Source organism: Gorilla gorilla, chromosome 2 (assembly GCF_029281585.2).
Source record: "Gorilla gorilla gorilla isolate KB3781 chromosome 2, NHGRI_mGorGor1-v2.1_pri, whole genome shotgun sequence".
Taxonomy (NCBI): domain Eukaryota; kingdom Metazoa; phylum Chordata; class Mammalia; order Primates; family Hominidae; genus Gorilla; species Gorilla gorilla.
The window spans coordinates 208,719,603-208,743,661 of record NC_086017.1 but is presented as its reverse complement, the minus strand read 5'-3'; the positions used below and the strand labels follow the sequence as shown (position 1 = coordinate 208,743,661).

At 36.5% G+C, this 24,059-nt stretch overlaps 1 protein-coding gene across 47 annotated transcripts in view; it reads left to right on the top strand.

Moving 5' to 3' along the window:
* The window catches only part of DLG1 (discs large MAGUK scaffold protein 1), a 261,908-nt gene that overhangs the window by 128,599 nt on the left and 109,250 nt on the right, over positions 1-24,059 (top strand). For 18 of the 47 annotated variants that reach the window (XM_055382758.2, XM_004038273.5, XM_055382765.2 and 15 more), the window contains one exon: positions 14,783-14,881. The exons of the other annotated variants lie outside the window; for them this stretch is intronic. In XM_055382758.2, coding sequence (XP_055238733.1) covers positions 14,783-14,881 — 99 coding nt within the window. The remainder of the gene's footprint in view (positions 1-14,782; positions 14,882-24,059) is intronic. 47 annotated transcript variants of the gene reach the window in all.

Here is a 24,059-nt window from a genome sequence, read left to right as displayed (position 1 = left end):
AAGATCAGTGGTTGCCAGGGGTTAGGTGAGAGGGATAAATAATAGAGCACAGAGGATTTTTAGGACAGTAAAGCCATTCTGTATGATACTATAATGGCGGAAACATCATTAAACACATGTCAAAACCCATGGAATATCCAGCCCCCACAGTCAACTCTAATGTAAATTATGGACTTTGTGATGTGTCAGTGTGGGCTCATTGATCATAACAAATGTACATTAGAAATGCAGGGATGTTGATTATGGATAGTTTATGTATGTGTGTGAGCAGGGGGCATATGGGAGCTAAAACTGCTCTAAAAAATATATAAAGTCTATTAAAAACTATAAAATTGGTGTCAATGTAGATTAGATTGGCTTAGCTTGAAGACATTTGAAATTTATGATATAAGGTCTTTATAGTTAGGAAATGTGTTTTATTCATCTTTGTAGCTTCTGTATAGTGTCTTGATTGTTTAGATGGCGTTTCTGTCAAGGATAGTTAGGCAAAAAGAAGTTTCACAGGCTATAATTTATATATTCTAAATATATTCAGACAAGTTTTAAAGTTAACCTTTAAAATAATGTGTTAATAACAGTGCTGAAAAGTGACTGAACATGCTCGTGGGATCAGGGCAAGTCAGCCTGAGCAACATTTTTCTCCTGTATTTTCAAGTAGTGTTTGTTTGCATGAGAATTGTACTTCATACCTCTTATCACGACTCTAATTCAGTAGTCATTTGGATAATGATTTTGTTTAATGTCAGCCACTAAACTGTAAGTTTCACAAGAGCTGATGCTACAAGGTGTGTGGTTTTTTCCCTTGGTATCCCCAGAGCCTCGCATGGAGAATGCACTTGATAAATATTTGTTGAATGAATAAACAGATGTTATACAGGTGTTAATTTTTATTTAATCTGCTGTTGACGAAGTGGAAGTTTGGAACTTCTAAATATTGTTGGATCACTGTAAATTTCCCAAGCCATTTTTATGTAACACTGTGGCTTAAAAACTAGCAAGTCTGTGTTACCAGATTTTGTAAAGTTGTGAATTTCAGAAGTAATTCAGATCGTTCTGTGAAAAAATTGTGAAGCATTTATACTCTTACATATCTGAAGAACTTAAATTTTTATCATGAAAATTTTATTTAGTATCAGTCTCTTTAAAGAAATTTTCTTAAATTATTCCTTGTACTTCCTGGCACTATTATTTAGATAACATTTCCAGCCCTCCATTTTTATAGCAAAGTTTAGAATTTTGATAAAGGTAAAAATAGTTGTTCAGACTATGTAGAGAACAGTAGCCTACAATTACCACCTTTTAAAGAAAACTTTAAACCAACTGATGTGGTAATTTTAACAGGCGTATGCAAATACAAACCAACTGGTAGTGCCACCTGGGAGCAGTGGAATTTTATAGAAGCCTATACGCAACTTGCCCCTCCAGGCATTTATTTAAAAGATTTTCCCTCCTCACTTCGTAACAGGAGCACTTCCTATTCATTCTTTTTCCTTTAAGCCCCAATTTGGTAGCATTTCTGAACAGTATTTTCAGTATCTGTGAAATCAAAACTCTGACTTCTTGACTCGAGCAGCTTTGAAATGTGAAGAAGTTACAGCTGTGACAGAGTGGAACCAAATGATTGCTTTACAATTTGTGTTGTTCTGAGAAAAAGAATTGGGGATTATAACCTGGTGTTTAATTATTTGTTAATTTTTTTTTAACAGCCACGTTCAAGAGCAATAAACTGGCATTTAAATTAAAACAGATCCCACCCTCATTTATCTGTATATAAATCTGACTAATCTTGGTAGGATGATCTGATGTATCAAAGGGTTATAAATTTGGAAAGAAATCAGTTGGAAAGTATTTTGTAAGATAGAGGGAAAACAAACAAGATGCATATCAATATTAAGAATTAATTGCTTTAGCCAAACTAAGTACCATAGCAGGATTTTGAAGGGAGAACAAAGAAAAGAGAGAATAAAAATCGTATCATTTTAATCACTTTTTTTTCCAAACTGGAAGGCTATATTCAGTATAGAGGCAAAATTTTTTCAGTTGTAAGAGCACAGCTTTATTATACAGACTTTTTAATTAAAGATATTTTAAAGAACTGTAGGTGAAACTTGAAATTTCCATATGTATATCTTGTTTCCTTGTTTTTTAAATTGTCGCTTTCATGGTTTTTCGGGAGAGAGAATTGGTTTATTTTTATTGTAGACTAAGAATTGCAACAGAATTAAACCATTTATAGTTAGTAAAAGTTAACTTAGGTGTCTTAAAGCCATTTTCTATTTTCTTCATTGACTTAATTAGCCTTTTCTTTCTCCTTTTTTAAAAGCAGCTAAAGCAGGAGTCAGCAAGCTACAATCTGTAGGCCAAATGTAGCCTGCCACTGGTTTTTGTAAATAAATGTTTTGTTTTGTTTTTGAGACAGAGTCTCACTGTGTCGCCCAGGCTAGAGTGCAGTGGCGCGATCTCAGCCCACTGCAATTTCCACCTCCCGGGTTCAAGTGATTCTTATGCCCCAGCCTCTTAAGTAGCTGGGATTACAGATGTGCACCACCATACCTGACTGATTGGGTTTCGCCATGTTGGCCAGGCTGGTCTTGAACTACTGCCCTCATGTGATCTGCCTGCCTCGGCCTCCCAAAGTGTTGGGATTATTACAGGCATGAGCCACCATGCCTGGCTTGTAAATAAAGTTTTATTGGAACACAGCCATGCCTGTTTGTGTATTGCGTATGACTACTTTTGAACTACAATAGCAGTGTTGGATAGTTGCAACAATTACTGCATGGTCCATAACGCTTCTTTTTTTGTCATTTCCAAAAATGTTTGCTAACCCCTGATCTAAGGATTGATGCAGTATGTATTTCTTTTTACAGGTAATATATATTGTCTTTGCAGTAAAATGTAGTGGTAACAATAAAGACAAAATCTCTTTTTGAACTATTTTAAAGAGATAAGTAAAGAGTACTGGGTAAGTGTACCGTCTTTAGAGGATGATGACCTGGATTTAAATTTATATTCTGCCATATCGCCTGTGCCACCTTGGGCAAATTACCTCAATGCTGAGTCTGTCTCCTCATCTGTAGAAAATGGGGATGAAAGTGTTATCTACATCAAAATTTAATGAGAATTAAATGAGACAATATGTGCAAAGCACTTATTTTAATACATTAATTACATCAGTGAGGTCATCATCATCTTTATCAACTACCCTTTTATCCACCACCACCACCGCCACCACCATCATTTTCATGTCAACAAAATATTCTGACCTTTAAATGAGGAGTCCAGAGATACGGAGAAGCAACCATGTTTTAGCTAGAGGGTTGGTAACTTTAATAGGGTGCAGCCAGGGAAACAGAAACCACAGCAACTAACAATAAAAATACACTACATGGGATTGGTTAGATGAGTATTGGAGAACTGAAAAGGCAAAATGAGAATGCCAAGGTAAAATCGAGAGTAACTTACAGAAGTAGCTACCTGTAGGGGAACAAAGGACCCAAGCTGAAATTAGTGGAACCTCAGAGGAAGGGCACCATGGGTTTTAAATATGAGCCCTCAGTAAGAAGTTGTACTTCCTAATGCAGTTTGAGTAGAAAAGCGATGAAAATATTTTAAGCAAATATGCTTGACCAAGACATGTTTATTTTCAAATGGGACATTATTAGGCAATTCGTTATTGCTAGATAGAGAACAACATGAAACTGGCAATTTTTTACATTTTGAAACTTCTGTTCTAAGGTTATCAAACTGCAAAACATCTTGAACACCTTCTGATTGGTGGTGGCTGCCCAGAAACACAGAAATAACCTTTTAGCAATGTCTGCTATGTATATTGCATGAAAGTGGGTGGGGGAAGGAAGACTGCACCTACCCAATCTATTGCCCAGGTCATTTTAGAGTGCTGATTAAGTTGATTTCTTTTGACAGTCGCATGGTTTTATTCATTCAACAAATATATATTAAATACTTCCTGTGTGCACTTTTCTAGGCACTGGGCATATAGGAGTGAACAGAACAGAAATCTGCTCTAAGTAGAAGAAGACAGATAATAAATATAATTATCCAAAATACAGTCACATGTCAGTTAATGGAAATACGGTGTATATTTATTTTTGTATATAATAAATATACAGAAGATAAAAAGTATGGTATAATAAATATACAAACCAGTAAAATAGTTGTTAATTATCATTCTGAAGTAGTATATGCCGTACATAATTATATGTATTATACTTCTGTACGACTGGCAGTGAAGTATATTTGTTTACGCCAGCGTCACCACAAATGTAATACATTATACTGCAGCATTACAATGGCTATGACATCACTAGGCAGTAGAAATTTTTCAGCTCCATTATAATTTTATACATGTGGACCATCATTAACCAAAATGTTGATATGTGACGTATGAGTGTATATGGTATTCTGGAGGAAAAATAAAGGAAAGAAACAATAGAAAATGTGTGTATTTGTGTGGGGGAAATAGAAGAAGGCAACTTGAGAGAGTGATAACAGGGACCTGAATCATTACAGACTTGTAGAGGGTGAATAATACAAGGCAAATCTGATTACTGGGAAGCATTAAGGGCCCATTTTAGGTTATTAGTCATGAAGTCTGTGGTTTTGCTTATTTCTCTAGCCACATTCTGATAAAAATCAGGTAAAAAAGCACATTATTGCATTTGGTAATTTTATCCCCATTTGTCAATTATGTAACCATATATTGAAGTTTTGTCTGTTTACTTCTAAATGTTTCGTGTTTGGCTCATCCTTTACTAGGACAAGATTGTCATCTGAATGCTGATAGAATACTGTCTTTTCATAATGAAGGGATGAGAAACCTTAACTGAATACTATGAGTCTCACAAGTAGAGATAGATTCATGAACTAGATGATCTGTCTGTATGAACTAACATACTTGTACTCATGTTTCTGTAATGGAATTAATTGCTAGATCTGTTTTCCTGTTTACCTTGTTTTGTTTTAAATTTAATGATTTTAATACCCTTAGTGATTTGTTTAAAAATGTGTTTAGTTTTATAATTGTTTGCTTCTGAGATAGTTATGACATGGAAGTCATATGAAGCTGGTTCAAATAACATATTGTTGGTTTTTTACTATACCGGCTTATGTGAAAGATACCTGTTTGCAGTGACAGGACCAAAGGACATTTGAATAAAAAAACAGATTTAAACCATAAAAATCAGCTTTTTCTGAAGGTACTGGGCCCCCGTTGAGTACAGTGATTCCTAAGCAGAGTTTTTGTAAATCTACTGTGCTATATTTTATCCTTCTATAAACATTCAAAAGGCTTGCAGTTTTTTTTAGTTTCTCTCTTACTTTTAAATAGCTTCTTTGACATTTAATCAGAGAAACATGCCACATTACAGCATAATACATCTTTAAACAAAGAACCAAAGAACTTAGATTAGGAATATTAATTATGCCATACAAAACCAAAATAAGATCCTTACTAACCCACAGTGACACGACAGTTGATACTTTTCCTTGCCATCTAAGATATTGGTACCAAAAGATTTGCTAATTCATATATCTCATTTTCTCTAAAAATATGGAAGTGTGCATACAAAAATTAACTCAAGATAGATTAAAGACTTAAATGTGAAACCCAAAGCTATAAGACAACCTAAGAAGACAACCTAGGCAGTACCATTCTGGATATAGGAACAGGCAAAGAGTTCATCATGAAGACACCACACAATTGCAACAAAAGCAAACGTTGACAAGTGGGATCTAATTAAAGAGCTGCTGCACAGCAAAGGAAGCTGTCAACAGAGTGAACAGATAACCTACAGAATGGAAGAAAATTTTTGCAAACTGTGCATCTGAAAAAGGTCTAATATCCGGCGTCTATAAGGAACTTCAAGAAATTTACAAGAGAAAAACAATCCTATTAAAAGTGAGTAAAGGACGTAAACACTTTTCAAAAGTGGCCAACAATCATGAAAAAGAGCTTAGCGTCACTGATCATTAGAGAAATGCAAATCAAAGCCACAACGAGATACCATCTCACACCATTCAGAATGGCTACTATTAAAAAATCAAAACAACAGATGCTGGCAAGTTTGTGGAGAAAAAGGAACACTTATACACTGTTGGTGGGAGTGAAAATTAGTTCAACCATTATGGAAGACAATGTGGTGGTTCCTCAAAGACCTAAAAACAGAAATACAGTTCAACCCAGCAGTCCTATTACTGGGTGTATACTCAAAGGAATATAAATTGTTCTGTTATAAAGACATGAACGCTTAGGTTCATTGCAGCACTATTCTCAGTAGCAAAGACATGCAGTCAACCTAAATGCCCATCAATGGTAGACTGGATAAAGAAAATGTGGCACATACACACCACGGAATACTATGCAACAATAAAAATGAATGAGATCTTGTCCTTTGCAGAAACATGGGTGGAGCTGGAGTTCGTCATCGTTAGCAAACTAATGCAGGAACAAAAAATCAAATACCGCATGTTCTTGCTTATAAGTGGGAGCTAAGTGATGAGAACAGGTGGACGCATAGAGTGGAACAACACACACTGGGGCCGGTGTGAGGGGTGGAGAGTAGGAGGAGGGAGAAGATCCGGAAAAATAACTAAATGGGTACTATTCTTAATATGTGGGTGATGAAATAATCTGTACAACAAATCCCAGTGACACAAGTTTACCTGTGTAACAAGCTTGCACACGTACCCCTGAACTTAAAATAAAAGTTGAATTACAAAGATACAGTAGTGAATCTTTGTGTATATTCTTAGGTCAGTTTACCCCCTTCATATAACGTGTTAATGTAAAATATAAGCATTATTAGCTATCAGATAGTATGTTCATTTATCATCTTTGGAGTTGCATCTTATGCTATGAAAGTCATTTTAATAAATTATTTAGTGAGAAAATGTTTTTAAATATATTTAGATAGCCTTGCAACTCTTTTATACCTGAGTCTAACTCTTGTATAAAAGATCATTTTTAGTGGCTATTGTGAGTGTTAATAGGCCTTCCTCACTCCAGACTTCTCATCAGTCACCAAGATATACCAACTCTACATTCAAAATGTATCTTGATTTGACTGCTCATATGTCCATTACCACCATTCAGTTTAAGCCACCAATAACCTTTCAGCTGGATTATTACAGTAAACTCCTAATTGTCCCTTCTGTCTCTTCCTGTATTAATCAGGGTTCATATGCACATAATGAAAACCACTTGAGTGCTTTAAGCAGGAAAGGCTTTAATAAAAGTAGTAGGCTCATTCAATATACATTTATTTTTCAGTGAATCAAAGTGAGGGAGGGCGGTACATGGTCATAAATGTGGATGTGCAGAACAGATGCAAATGGCTGTATGTAGTGAGTGTTCAGACCACTTTATGAAAATCTGTTTTAAGTGCTGCTTTTATAATTTTAAGATCTTAAATTAGATTTAAAATATAAAGCTATAGAGAAAATTAATCTCTAAAAACAAATCACTTTAAACATTTGTTCAGATAGCCATCCATTTGATACTGGTTTTTAAAAGGTACTTTAAAATATGTACAATATATCCAATTTTATAGAAATTTACAATTTTCTGCAGAAATTTACAATTTCCTTGTGACGGTGTTAATATCATAGCCTCTGTTGCCATGGAAACAAGTCTCTGAAGGCAGCCTCAGAGGCTAATGATTCCATGATGTTGCTATGGATAGAAACAACTGAGACTGTTGCTAGTCACATGGTCAAGATTTTTTTTAAAACAACAACAGAAAAACTTTAGATCTGATCTTATTGAGTGATACAAATGGATGATGGCATAACAGTCACTGTCAAATGAAATAGTTATATAAGATTTTTCAAGTTTAAAATGCCATACTGAATTCTGTAATAACCAAAATATAATGGTTACTGTATATTGCTGCTTCATTATTTATGTTAGAATCTTAAGTTTGACATTTTCTAATTTAGAGTCTTACACAGCTCCCCGGAGTTTTACCCTGCTCTAAAACCTTTGCCCAAAGCATCCTATGATCAGATCTGATATCTTTGCTGTTCCTCATCAGTCAGCCTTCATTTGATTATTATTTGTTTAGAGCTGTATTTTTGTTTCAAGTGAAATAAATGAATTACTTTGTTATTCTGTAATTGTTTGTTACCAGAATTGGTTATCGGTTGTGATTAGGGAATTGTGTGCGTTGATGCGTCGTTGACTTTCTCAGCGGTGTTGGCCTTAAGGAAGAGGCAGGGGCCTATGTTCTTCTTCAAGGAACTTGGTCAGTGCCCTGTAGAGAGGGGGATGGGTTAAGATGCTGTAAACTGGGAATTTTTTTAAATGATATTCACATCCTCATCTAAAGAAGGTGATTCTAGAAGAGGCTCAGAGACAGAGGGTTACAAGTGGAATTAAAATGTAACATTAAAGGATTCATGGTTTATCATAAAGGGTTTTGGAGAGCACCTGCCCAGTGGAGAAAATTTTTGTGCTTTGCTTTGAAATTTGACATAAGCATGTACTTTTGTCTTATTTTGGCTATCAAAGTAGATTATTAATCAGCTGTTATCCTATTGTTAGGGCTGGAGACTATTAATAAGAAAACATATTACATTTGTGACATTTTCAAACACTTAAAAAATAAACTTTAGTGTCCTTAAAAGAACCAAAACAAAACAAAAAACAACAGAGGCACAAGGAAGCTTTTAGAGGTGATAGATAACGTTTGTTACTTTGATTATGGCAGTGGCTTCATAGGTGTATGCCTATGTGCAAACTCATCAAATTCTATACCTTAAATATGTGCAGTGTTTTATATCACTTCTACCTCAGTAAAGTTGTTTTTAAACTAGAATAAAATTGAATTAAAAATAACGTTAGACTTTCATGACTTTGACACTTTGGATGACTGCAGCCAGTTACTTTGTAATGTATCACTCAATTTGGGTTTGTCTGATGTTTAATGATTAGATTCAAGTTATATACCTTTGGTAGAAATATCCTGGAAGTATTGTACTCTCATTACATTTTATCACATGATTTATGATTTTGATTTTTCCCGTTACTGGTGATGTTAACTTTGATCACTTGATTCAGATATTGTCTGCAGATTTCTCCACTGTCATTAATGCTTTGAAAGGAGACACTTTTGTATGAGTATATCCCATTCATCCACTGGAATGGACGTTTCACTTGGCAACAGGAAGTTTTAATATTCATTAATATTTCTTGAATGAATTACTCTATTACTATGATGGCTGCCAAATGATGATTTTATAATTCCATCATTACATTTTTAGTTAGCATTTTGTTGTAAGGAAATGCTCTTATCTTCATTTATTTATTGATGTATTTATTTATATCAGTACGGGCTCCCAGATTCCTATTTTATTCAGTGAATGTTATGCCATTGTTATCATTGAGTTACAGATTGTTCCCAGTCTGGCCAGTGGCAGCCCTTCAAGCCAACTTCTGTGTCCTTTGTCATCCTCTTTGAGTACTTCCCTTATTTTCTGGTACAGCAAGATGTCTACACTCATCTTGTGCTTGCTGAGCTCCAGCACTGGAGTCAGCCATTTCTTCAAAGACCCATGGTTTGGTTTTGTTTGGTTTTGTGTTGTGGTTTTTTCCCCCGCGAGACGGAGTTTCGCTCTTATTGCCCAGGCCGGAGTGGAATGGCGTGATCTTGGCTCACTGCAACCTCTGCCTCCTGGGTTCAAAGCAATTCTCTTGGCTCAGCCTCCCAAGTAGCTGAGATTACAGGTGCCCGCCACCATGTCCAGCTAATTTTTTGTATTTTTAGTAGAGACAGAGTTTCATCATGTTGGCCAGGCTTGTCTCAAACTCCTGACCTCAGATGATCCGCCCACCTCCGCCTCCCAAAGTGTTGGGATTACAGGCATGAGCCTCCGTGCCCGGCCATGTTGTGTTGTTTTAAGTTGCAGAATGAGTATTTAGAAATCAAGATTTGGATGCCAGGTGTATTCGTGCTGTTGAGCTGTTAGCTGCGTCCAGGTGCTCATAGTTAGCAGACCTATGCACATATATACACACACATTTATGTCTGTATTTATTTTTGTATTTATCTATATATATTGAAAACTGTTTATACCAATACCTCCAATTTTAGTGTAGCACCATAGGTCTCATGCTAATTTTCTATCTTTTCATATTTATAACTGCCTTTTCTGACGCAAGGAAGCCTGCTGTCAGTATCCTTCATGTATTTATTTATTGGATCAGAATGCCCTGTATATAAGCAATCTCCTGTCATCATTGCTGCCCTAGTTGGACGCCCTTCTCACTCTGTTCAGGCTCCAGAAGATCCCATTTAGTCCACTGACAGCACAAAACCTTATGCCAGACTACAGCTACTGCCTCATAAATACCATCTGTCTCACTTGGGTTCCAACCACACACATCAGGCTGCCGCCACTGCTTTGTCCATGTAGACACCCTCCTCACCATGCTGAGGCTCCAGCACCCTTTGCCAGGCTATTGCCTCCCTTCCACTCCCTGCCCACAGATGCTTTCCTCACCCTGCGTGAGCTTCAGCAACGTGCACTTTCCTATTCAGGAGGTCATCTGCACCAAGGTCGTGATGATATTCTACCATATCATCCTCTAGAAGCCTTATATTGTTTACTTCTCTCAATTATGTCAGCAAACCAGCTGAAATTAATCTTATGTATAGTTTAAGGGTAGGAATCAGTATTCGTTTGATTTTTCCATGTGTATATCCGCTTGATCCAAGCACAGTTCTTACAAAACCACCACGCTTTTCTTATGCATTCATAAATCAGAAGTCAGAACCTATGGGTTTTCAGACATTCTTAGAAGGCCATGTAAATATTGCAGTGAGTATCAGTTACGGTTGTTATTAATTTTGAGCTCATAATATGGAATTCAGAATTTTTTTTCTCCAGGAACAATATATAAATGGTGATTGGAGTCCCAAGCTAAACCCACGGAGGCTTTATTCATAATATACTTTTTTATTGTGTTAAAGTTTACATCAAGTTTACCATTTTAGCCATTTGTCAGTGTACAATTCAGTGGCATTAAGTACATTCCCAGTGTTGTGCAAGTATCATCACTCTCGATCTTCAGAACTTTTCATCATCCCAGACTGGGAACATTGAAAAGAAAGAGAAAACACAAAATCCAATGCTTTAAAAATCTCTTTCTACAGGAAATAATAAATCCAGGTAACAGGAGTCCAAAGTGTGAAATACATTTTCAGTTTGTTTTCTAGAGAGTGACACTTAAAGATCATAATAATTGTTTTTCTGTTAATATTCACAATGGATCTCCCATCCTTCCCCTTGCATTTATATTAATAACGCCACTGTGTATTCCTTGTCAACAACTGGAAAAGTATAATTCAGAATAAAGAAGCAGCGATAGAGAAAGGCACTCATGATCCCACCCCAGAGATTAATTTTTCAGACATTTCTTTCCATTTTTTACGTGAGTTTCATCTTCCCTTTTTTTACTTAATGTTTTGTCATAAGCAATGTCCCATATAATTTATAAACTGTTCGTACTGATAATTTTAAATTTCTGTATGATAATCTCATATAATTTTCTTTTCTTTCTTTTTTTTTTTTTTTTTTGAGATAGTCTTGCTCTGTTGCCCAGGCTGGAGTGCAGTGGTGTGATCTCACTGCTCACTGCAACTTCCACCTCCCGGGTTCAAGCAGTTCTCCTGACTCACCCTCCCGAGTAGCTGGGACTACAGGCATGCACCACCGCACCCAGCTAATATTTGTATTTTTTTCTTTTTTTTTTTTTTTTAGTAGAGATGGGGTTTTGCCATGTTGACCAGGCTGGTCTCGAACTCCTAACCTCAGGTGATCTGCCTGCCGCATCCTCCGAAAGTGCTAGGATTACAGGCGTGAGCCACCATGCCCAGCCTCAATCTCATACAGTTTTCATTTTTTACTTTTTAACTTAACAATTCTGACACCTTTGGGTATTTCAAATATTCCACGATTTACCAAATAGAAGCAATGTTCAAAAGACTATCTTAAAACCAAAGAACACCTTATGAGAATACCTTAAAACATTGGCTTTTAAAATTATTTCCTTAGAGTAGATTTCTAGAATTACTAAGTCAAAGAGTTTAGACTTTTTTTTGAGGTGGGGGAGACAGAGTCTCACTCTGTTGCCCAGGCTGGAGTGCAATGGCGCAATCTAGGCTCACCGCAACCTCCACCTCCCAGGCTCTAGCAATTCTCATGTCTCAGCCTCCCAAGTAGCTGGGATTACATGCATGGGCCACCACGCCCGGCTAATTTTTGTATTTTTTTTTTTTCTTTAGTAGAGATGGAGTTTCACCATGTTGGCCAGGCTGGTCTTGAACTCTTGACCTCGCGATCCACCCGCCTCGGCCTCCCAAAGTGCTGAGATTACAGGTGTGAGCCACTGTGCCTGGCCAAGTTTAGACATTTTTAAAGCTCTAGATATTTACTGCCAAATTACTTTCCCTAAAGTTTGTGTGAATTTGTATATCCAACAGCAGTGTGAGAGGACCAGTTTTCATGCATTTTTAAAAGCTTTTTTGGAATATTTTTTATTGGTAAAATATGTATAACTTACTAGTCTTTTAAGGGGAATCATGCAATATTTATCCCTTTGTGTCTGGCTAATTTCACTTAATGTTTTAAAGGCTCATCCATCTTCTAGCATGATTAAGAATTTTATTCCTAGGGCTGGGTGCAGTGGCTCACACCTGTAATCTCAACACTTTGGAAAGCCGAGGTGGGTGGATCACAAGGTCAGGAGTTCAAGACCAGCCTGGCCAAGATGGTAAAACCCTGTCTCTACTAAAAATACAAAAAAAAAAAAAAATAGCTGAGCATGGTGGCAGGTGCCTGTAATCCCAGCTACTTGGGAGGCTGAGGCAGAGAATTGCTTGAACCCGGGAAGCGGACGTCACAGTGAGCTGAGATTGCACCACTGCACTCCAGCCTGGGCAACAGAGCAAGACTCCATCTCAAAAAAAAAAAAAATCATACCCATTGTGTGTATATTATCACATTTTATGTATCCGTTCATCTCCTGATAGACACGTGGTTTCTTTCCACCTTTTGACTGTTGTGTGTGATGCTGCATTGAACATTGGCATACAAGTGTCCGAGTCCTTGCTCTCACTTTTGGGAATATGCCTACCCAGTGCATATTTACCTACCCAGTTGCTAGATCAGATGCTGATTCTATGGTTGGTTTTTAAGAAACCACTAAAATTTTCCTCAGAAGCTGTACCATTTTACATTTCCCACCAGCATTGTACCAGAGTTCCAGTTTCTCCACATCCTTGCCACCACTTGTTACTTTGTTTTTTGTTTTGTTTTAATTAGACACTTCCCTTGTGGTGGTAAAGTAATCTCTCATTATAGCTTTTATTTGTATTACCCTAAGGACTAATGATGTCGAGCGTCTTTTCATGTGCTGATTGGCCACTTCTATATCTTCTTTGCAGAAATTATTCAAGCTCTTCACACATTCGTTAATTGGGTTGTTTCTCTTTGTGTTGTTGAGTTGTAAGAGTCTTTAAATGTTCTGGATATTAAACCCTTATCAGGTGTATGATTTGCAAATATCTTCTCCCATTGTGTAGGCTGTCTTTTCACTTGCTTGGTAATGCCCTTTGGTACACAGAAGGTTTTAATTCTGTTAGAGTCTAATTGATTTTTTTCTTTCATCATTTATGATTTCTAAGGTTCCATTACCAAATCCAAGGTCACAAAGATTAACCCTATGTTCTCTTGTAAGAGTTTTATGTTTTCAAATCTCATATTTAGGTTGTTAATCAGTTTTGAGTTAATTTTTATATATAATGTGAGATGGGGGTCTATAGACCTTCATCTTTTGCATGTGGATATCCAGTTGTCTCAGCACCATTGTTGAAGAGACTCCATACATTGTTAATAAATCTTCATTTGACTAATTTGGTAGGCAAAAAAGATCATTGCCATTTTATTTTGTATTTATGAATGAAGATAAGCCCTTTTTTTAGTCTGGCAATTTGTTCTTCCTGTTTTAAGGCCTGTTAAGGCAGGCTGTCCTCATCTACTTGATTTTAGTGTTTTTCTTACATATATAAGATATTTTATTTATATAGCAAATGGGTCTTATTACTAAACAACTTTCCTGTGTTCCAGTTTCATCCTTTTAAAAATAACAAGCCAGATAAACAGTGAACTTCTTAGTTTAATTTATACCAGGTTCTCTCTACGTTGTTTTTTCATTTTTGCCAGATATGTTTGGCATGTAATAGACAATCAATGTTAGTTGAATTAATTACAGGCATGTTGAGGCAAGTTATTACTGTTCTTGATAATAGAAGTTAGTATCACGGATTTGTAAACTCTCTTTGTCTGCCTGATTGGGCTAATAAAATTACTTTTAGTTTTCTGAATGCATAGAGGAAAGTAGTGAGATGTATTCTGAGTGCTAGAAAAAATATTTTGCAGTCTGTCTATGAAGCAAGTGTCTTATCTCCCAGAGAAGGAAGGAGTATTGTAAATGATAATCTTTTATTATTATGATTTAAGCATCTAAAGAGTAGGCATTCATTTTAATTACAGAATCATTAAAATTATTATTGGGGTATAACTTTCTAAAACAATTTCTAGAGAATATTTTCTCATTTATATTAGTGTAATGTATTAATGTTTTTCCTGTTGCATAGTTATTTCTGAAAACTATAATTTATCTTTATGGCACAGCTTTTTGTTATGTGTTTCCCTTTTATTTTGGTGTTTTTCCTGATTTTTTGTCATTGATGATTTTTAGCCAACAGAAGCTGTTCTTCCCTCTCCTCCCACTGTCCCTGTGATCCCTGTCCTGCCAGTCCCTGCTGAGAATACTGTCATCCTACCCACCATACCACAGGTTTTTATTAGTTTCTTTTTTCTTTATAAAAATTTCATTTGCTTTTAATGTTTCATTTGTGTTCTTTTTTAAAACTGAGCTGTTTTTTGTAATTTGGTAATTTACTTTGGGCTTCAGTTAGTAGTTTTAGGGACTTAAACATTTGGGATTTAATATAAGTGGAGTCAAGATTTGCCATTTTATTAGGTTGTCTGTGAAATGGGACACAGTGAACTTCATAATATTGAACCTTAGATTTGTTTTCATGCCTTTGTACTTAGAAATGTGCTTAAAACAGTTTTAAAACATTTTTACTTTAGAAAACTTTATTCTTCTAAAGTTAGTAAAAATCATTGTACTCCTGATCTTGTACCAATGTATCATTTTATTTAACACTTTGTTTCCCATTATATATTTATCTTCTTTGGAAATATTCATTCTTATGTTATTTGATTAGATAACACACTTCACATTTATTAGGTAAAAATAATAGCCAACATATCTGGAGTATATGGGAATGCTCTGTGCTATCTTCACAACTTTTCTGTAAATCTGTTGTAAAATTTTACTTTTAAAAAATTATGTGTAACAGTTTAAAAATAATAGCCAAATGTGAGAGAGTCTAATCATTTTTAGTTTTTCAAAGCTTTACTACTTCCAAGGGGTGGCTTGAGACATTAACTGCCCTTCCAGCAGTTATCCAAAGTCAAAATAATGGTAGTAGTATTAAAGATAATAATAAAGATCTTCGGTGTAAAAGATCACGATCTCATTTAAAGTGTAAATAAATGAACCCATAGATTTTTCTTGCCATTATTGATCTGTAGCCTAAAATCTGGGTAAACATATGTTTGCTGTGTAAACAGTTTCAAAATAAGCTCCATTGGGGAAAAAATGATATATCAACTGTGATTATTCACATCTCAGTGCCCTTCCCCTCTCCTAAAAAGTGAAGTCAGTAGGAACATCCGTACAACCAAGGATTCTAGGGGAAATTACAGTGTTACAATGACTTCAGCCTTACTGTAATAAGACTGAATTGTAATAATTGTAATACTACTACTACTATATAATTTTTGATTATGAAAATAATGAAAAATTAAGTCATAAAACCAACAATGAATAGATGAATCCAAATGGATATTCTCTCTATATTGCAGGAAAAAAATTGAATTTATAAGTAAAATATAATTCTGAGCTAACAGTTTAAGGGTTATTATGGCATCGTAATAATGTAACATCTTTCCAAATATATAGAGTTTATTAGTACAGTTTTTTTTTAATAGAATTGAAAGTTTATTTTACTCTTCTCACTTCAGTCAATTTTTTGGTGTTAAAATAGTTTTCTGGAATCCTTTGAGAATTTGTACCAGTCTCTTTATATTCATTTGGGAGCCTGTCTTTTCCTATTCAGAATTCTCTCATTTATTTACTCCAAGCAACCCTAACTTAGCATCCCACTACATTTGAAAATTGTTGAGATCTTACATAGTCTTATAAAAACACACGTTTTAAAGTCAGAATGACCTGGGGTTGGAATTCCAGTCCTACCACTTAACCTGTGTAACTGCACACTTCACTTAAGCACAGCGCACTTCCATTTACTCATCTGTAACACTGAAGATAGACAGGAGCACTAACTTGAGGCGCTTTACAGTGATCGAGAGGATGCTTAATGCAGGTCAAGTACTGGCACATAATCTTAGGCGTTCATGTTTTTAGTGTTATTTCATATTTCTCTGAGACAGCAAACTAAGGAACAAGTTTGGTTTTGTTTTTTTAAATGAGGATATTTATTGAGGATACACACATAAAAGACCTATTTATTCTGCATAGCTTCACTTTAGGTTTTAAATACATACACTACGGAAGTTCATGAAAGATAGTTTTACCATTTTTGTTGTGTTATGTGAGAAGCCAATGAGTGTACCTCATTTTCCAGAATAAGTGTGTTCCTAATTAGTCAAGTACAATATGTACATTATAAAATTAAAATAATGGACTAAAATATCTGTCCCCAAGTAAAATTTAAAATCCATACTAACATATAACCCAATTTCAACATATTAAGTGAATATGTACTCTTAAAAGATCCACTACTTTGCATTTAGATGAGTTAGGATGTATTAGAAATAAAAACAGAAGAAAAGATTTAGAATCTAGTCTGTCTTTGCCACTCAAGCTAGTTACCCTCTCTGAGTTTTGTACCCCCTTCGTCTATTAAAATGGGGGGTAACGCCAACCTGACTCCTTTAAAATGAGTTTGAGAGTCAGGCAAATTAGAAAGATACATAGATGACAACTTTTTAAAAAGTATATAGTCTTTCATGATTTGTAGAACACTTTTATACTTTTCAGAGTACTTTCACATTGATCATATTGTTTGTACTTTATGAAAGTCCTCTACAAATCAGAATTACGCTTATTATACAGAGTGGCACAGATAAAGATAATATTTAATGGCTGCTTAATATTGCAGAAAGAACGTGGAGTTTATAATCATGCCCGACTCCACCACTTCCTAGCTTCACCTGTTTCTACATGTGTGATGGTGTGGAAATTACTCAACTTCTGAGAGCCTCAGTTTCTCCACGTAGAAACTGAGTACAGAGTAGGTGACAGTTACTAGTTCTTCTTACTGGGAGTGTAAACACACAATTATCTGTGATACTAGCGTATTAAATCCAGAGGCTTATTTGCACCCTAGAGTAAATACTCTGCTTTAAAACTAGATGTTTTAAACCTTTATTTCTATCAGTTCTGAAAAGCTATCATGTAATTAAAGTATTGTTGAAAATGCTTTAAGAGCTAATTTTTTGTGCGTGGTCTTTTTTGATATTTGAATATGTGCTTTGAAGATGAATAGAACATTGTCTCTGTCCTCTAGGGGCCTACTAGGTGTCTGTGCAAGAGACAAGTTTAACAAGTAGCTCCCGCATAATGTGAGAGTAATTACCTTAGAGGTATGTCCAGAGCAGAGCATCATACTGCCTCTGGGCATTTTTTTTTTTTTTTTTTTTGAAATGGAGTTTTGCTCTTGTTGCCCAGGCTGGAGTGCAATGGCACGATCTCGGCTCACCACAGCCTCCACCTCCCGGGTTCAAGTGATTCTCCTGCCTCAGCCTCCCGAGTAGCTGGGATTACAGGCATGTGCCACCACGCCCGGCTAATTTTTTTTTTTTTTTAAGTAGAGACGAGGTTTCTCCATGTTGGTCAGACTGGCCTCAAACTCCCGACTTCAGGTAGTCTGCCTGCCTCGGCCTCCCAAAGTGCTGGGATTACAGGCGTGAGCCACTGCATCCAGCCGGTTGTAGAATTTTATATTTCCACCAAAGTGCACAAGGATTCCAATTTCTCCACATCCTCACCAACACTTTTTATTTTCTGTTTTCTTCATAGTAGCCAGGCTAATGGGTGTGAGGTGACATCTCATTGTAGTTTTGATTTGCATTTGTGACACATCTGTTCATGTGCTTATTGTCCATTTGTGTGTCTTCTTTGGGAAAATGTCTGTATGAGTTCCTTGACCATTTTTTAATTAGGGTGTTTGGTTTTATCGTCGAGTTTTAGGAGTTCCTCTGTGTATTCTGGGTCTCATGTCTTGTCAGAGATATGACTTACCTATTTTTTTCTTTTTTTGCCTGTACCTTTGTGTCATATCCAAGAAATCATTGACAATTCCAATGTCTCACTTTTAGCCTGTGTTTTCTTCTAACAGTTTTAAGTTTTAGGTTTTACATTTAGATCATGATCCATTGTAGGTTGATAATTGTATATGGCATTTATTTCTGGATTCTGTTTATTCCCTTCTGTATGTCTGTCTGCATGCCAGTACCAGACTGTTTCTGTTACTGTAACTTTGTAGTAAGTTTTGGAATCAGGAAGTGTTAGCCCGCCACCTTTGTTTTTCTTTTTCATTATCATTTTGGCTTTCAGGGTACCGTGAAATTCTATGTGACTTTTAGGATGGGTTATTCTATTTCTTTGAAAACCGTACTGGGATTTTGATAGGAATTGCATTAAGTCTGTAGATTGCTTTGGGTAATATTGACATTTTTGCAATAGTAAGTCTTCCAATCTATGACCACAGATCCCTTCCCATTTATTTATGTCTTCTTAATTTCTTTCATACATGTTTTATAGTTTTCATTGCACAAGTTTTTTACTTTCTTGATGAAGTTAATTCTTCATTTAGGAGGCTCGGTGTTCTGAAAATTTGTTCTTTTTGATGCTATAATAAACAGAATTGTTTTCTTAATTTCCATTTTAGGTTGTTCAGTGTTAGAAGAAATACAACTGATTTTTGTGTATTGACTTTGTATCCTGCTACTTTGCTTAATTGGTTTAATAATTCTAACAGTTTTTGTGTAGAATCTTTAGGGTGTTTTACATATAAGATAATATCATTTGTGAACAAGTAATTTTGCTTCTTCCTTTCTAATTTGGATGTCTTTTATTTCTTTTTCTTGCCTAATTGCTTTGACTACAACTTCGACTATTCAGCTAGTGGTCATGTTGAGTACAAGTGGTGAAAGCAGACATACTTGCCTTCTTCCTTATCTTAAGAGGAAAAGCTTTCGGTCTTTCACCACTGAGTATGATGTTCACTGTGTGTGTTTTGTATATGGTTTTTCTTAGGTTGACATAGTTTCCTTCTATTCCCATTTGCACTTGAGAAGAATGTGTGTTCTGTTATTGTTAGAGTTCTGTGTCTCTTTGGTATATTGTGTTTGTTCATCTCCTCTATTTCCTTACTTATCATATGTCTGGTTGTTCTGCCCATTATGGAGAATGTGGTATTGAAGTCTCCAGCTGTTATTGTAGAACCATTTCTTTCTTCAATTCTGTCTCATTTTTGCTACTTAACATTTTGATGGTCTGCTATTAGGTGTGTTAATTTTTGTAATTGTTACATTCCTATATTGAACCTTTTATTAATGTATACCTTTGTTGTCTCATAACCTTTTTTTTATTTAAAGTCTATTTTGTCTGTTATGAGTACAGCCACTCCTGCTCTCCTTTGGTTACTGTTGCATGAAATATCCCTTTCTGTCCTTCAGTTTCAGCATATTTGTGTCTTTGGATCTACAGTGAGTCTCTTGTATACACCTTGTGGTTGGAACATTTTAAAATTTTTATTCTGCCAATTTCTGTCTTTTGATTGAAGAGTTTATTTACATTTAAAGTAATTATTGGTAAGGAAAGACTTACTTTTGTCATTTTGCTATTTGTTTTCTTTATATATATGCCTTGTAGCTTTTTTGTTCCTCATTTCCTGCATTACTGTCTTCTTTGGTCTTTGATTAATTTTTTGTAGTGAAACATTTAACTTTCTTGTTTCCTTTGTGTCTATTCTTTAGTTATATTTTGTGTGGTTACCATGGGGATTACATTTAACATCCTAGACACTTCTAATCTCAATTTGTACAAGCTTAACTGCAATAATATACAAAACCTCTGCCTCTTTAACTGCTCTGTCCCAACCCCTTTCAGTTGTTGATGTCACAGAATTACATCTTCATATATTGTATGCCCAAAAACAGAAACTAGTAATTTTTAATGCATTCGTTTCTTAAATTATGTAGGAGACAAAATATGAAGTTACAAATCAAAGTTGTAATGTTAGCTTTTAAACTAATAATTAATTTTCGTTATTTACCAATATTGACTTTGTTTATTAATATTAGGCTTATTTATTTATTTATTTATTTATAGGCAGGGTCTCATTCTGTAGCCCAGGCTGGCGTGCAGTGGTGTCATCACAGCTCACTGCAGCCTCAACCTCTTGGGCCCAATCGATTCTCCCGCCTCAGTCTCCTGAATAGCCGTGACTACAGGCATGTGCCTACCACACCTGGTTAATTTTTGTTGTTGTTGCTGTTTTGTTTTGTTTGTAGAGATGGGGTTTCACCATGTTCCACAGGCTGGTCTTGAACTCCTGGGCTCAAGCCATCTCTGCCTGCCTCGGCCACCTGAAGTGCTGGGATTACAGGTGTGAGCCACCATGCCTGGCTGGGATAAGTTTTTTTTTTTTTTTTAATTTGAAAATGTAATGGTCTCTTCAATCATGTGGAAAACCAAAAGCAGATTTACACAACCATTGTTACAATATTACTAACTAGCATTTATTATTACCTATGTATTTACCTTTACTGAGATCTTTATTTCTTCATATGACTTTGAGTTGCTGTCTAGTTTTCTTTCATTTCAACCTGAACTGCTACCTTTAGCACATCTTTCAGGGCAGTTCTAGTGATAACAAACTCCCTCAGCTTTTGTTCATCAGGGAACATCTTAATTTCCCCCTTAATTTTGAGGGACTGTCTTGCTGGATATAGGATTCTTAGCTGACAGGTTTGGGGTTTTTTCGTCTTATTTTAGCACTGAGTATTTCCACCCACTGCCATATGACCTCCAGAGTGTCCGATGTGAAGTCTGCTGATAATCTCATTGAGGATTTGTTGTATGTGACAAGTCACTTCTCTTGTTGCTTTCAAAAATCTCCCTTTGTTTTTGGCCTTTGACAGTTCTAGTATAATGTGTCTCAGTGTGAGTCTGTTGGATTTCATTACTTGTTTATTGAGCTTCTTGGATGTTTATATTCATGTGTTTCATGAAATCTGAGAAGTTTTGGCTATTACTTCTTCAAATATTTTGTCTACTCTTTTATCTGTCATTTCTCATGCAACTCCCACAATGCATTAGTTGGTCTGCTTGATGATGTCTCACGGGTCCCTTAGGTTCTGTTCACTTTTCTTGAATCTCTTTTATTTCTGTTCTTCAGACTCAGTACTTTCCCTTGTCCTATCTCATGTTCACTACTTTTTTTACCTGCTCAGATATGCTTTTGAATCCCTCCAGTGAATTTTCCGTTATCGTACTTCTCAGTTCCTGAATTTTATAATTTTTATTTCTCTTTATTGACATTTCCGTTTCATTCATACAGCATTTTCTTGCTTTTGTTCACATCTTTTAATTCTTTTTTTTTTTCTTGAGACAGAGTCTGGCTCTGTCACCCAGGCTGGAGTGCAGTGGTGCCATCTCGGCTCACTGCAAGCTCCGCCTCCCGGGTTCACGCCATTCTCCTGCCTCAGCCTCCCGAGTAGCTGGGACTACAGGCGCCTGCCACCACGCCCGGCTAATTTTTTGTAGTTTTAGTAGAGATGGGGTTTCACCGTGTTAGCCAGGATGGTCTCGATCTCCTGACCTAGTGATCCACCTACCTCAGTCTCCCAAAGTGCTGGGATTACAGGTGTGAGCCACCGCGCCCGGCCATCTTTTAATTCTTTAATAAAGTCTTTGTCTAGTAGATTTGCTATCAGGTTTTTGTGGGGTTTTTTGGTTTTTTGGTTTTGTTTTGTTTTTTTTTTTTGACAGAGTCTTGCTCTGTTGCCCAGGCTTGAGTACAGTGGCGTCGCCTCGGCTCATTGCAACCTCCGCCTCCTAGGTTCAAGTGATTCTTCTGCCTCAGCCTTCCAAGTAGCTGGGATTATAGGCACCTGCCACCACACCCAGCTAATTTTTTGTATTTTTAGTAGAGACAGGGTTTCACTATGTTGGCCAGGCTGGTCTCAAACTCCTGACCTTGTGATCTGTCCGCCTCAGCCTCCCAAAGTGCTGGGATTACAGGCGTAAACCACCACACCCAGCCTTATTTTTTTTTAAGGAACAGTTTATATTGATTTGTATTTTTTTTTGAATAAGCCACTTATTCTTGTTTATTTAAACAGCACACTTGAATTTAATAATTTGGTAACTCTGAAAATCAGATTCTCCTTCTTCTCCAGGGTTTTCTTTTTTTGTTGTTATTGTTTTTCTGATTGTTGTAGGCTATCAAAGATCAGCCTCAGGTGTAAACGTAGGGTCTTCTTAGATATTTTCTGAGCCTATGCCTTCCCCTGGGCATGCACAGTGACTTTCTAATTTCCTCCATACATGTGGTTGGTTTTTAATGTCCTAGTCTTCAATGTCTGGCTCCCAAAAGGGGAAAAAGAAAATTGAATTGGTGTGTAGGAAGGGGAGGCCTCCAGCTCTTTCAATCTCCTGGAAGTCAGTTCAGCCTGGGAGGTTGGGGTGGGGTTTCCAACAATGAGGAGGAGGTGGAACAGCAGTATCCAGGGCCTGTTTGCACCTTTGTGATGAGAAGCAGCATTTAGAGCACAGATCTCCAGTATTTGGAGAACGTAATTTTCTCTGCCCACCGTGGCTTGTGCAGGTGTTACACAATTGACTGGGGGATAGAGTGTGGGGAGCTGCTGCTGTGCTAAGCCTGCAGGTCACTGAAATTAACTACAGTTCACCTGGAAGTTGCCAGCCTTCAGTAGACTCCAAGTTCCAAAACATCTACATCAGACAGATGCTGCCACTAAAATTGTTTTCAAGGTGGAGAAACAGATTTGTGGTGCTTCCTACTCTACCTTCTTTCCAGAATCCACCCCATTTGTTTTTACAATCATTTTAACCTGCAGTGATCACCTCAGTCATAGCATTTAACTTTGAATGCAGTGTGTCTCAAATTAGGATCTAAGAAGTATTCTCTGGAGTTTGTGAGTTTTGCATTGGAAAAGCACTTGTTCATAATTGAGTAGAGGAGAAAGAAACACTAGACAAATAACATAATGAAACTTTGATCAATGCTGAGAAGGAGAAATACAATGCAGATTGTAAAAGTGGATTTTCTAAACTATTTTGACCTATTTTAAAATAATTGGTTCTTAGAATGTATTTTAACACGATTTTTAAAAATGTAATATTGCCCTCTGAAACTTTGTAAGGCTGCTTCAGTCTGTTACAGCAGCAATCACTACAAGATCCTTTGTTGATGAAATAGAATGGTAAAATTTGGGTGAGCCATGTGCCCAGCCAATAAACTTGACCTTTTTTTTTTTTTGAGACAGAGTCTTGCTCTGTTGCCCAGGCTGGAGTGCAGTGGTGCTGTCTCGGCTCACTGCAAGTTCCGCCTCCTGGGTTCACACCATTCTCCTGCCTCAGCCTCCCAAGTAGCTGGGACTACAGGCGCCCGCCACAAAGCCCGGCTAATTTTTTTGTATTTTTAGTAGAGACGGGGCCAGGATGGTCTCGATCTCCTGACCTCGTGATCCGCCCACCTTGGCCTCCCAGAGTGCTGGGATTACAGGCGTGAGCCACCGCGCCCGGCCTAAACTTGAGTTTTAAAAAGTCCTGCCCTGGGTGACAGAGC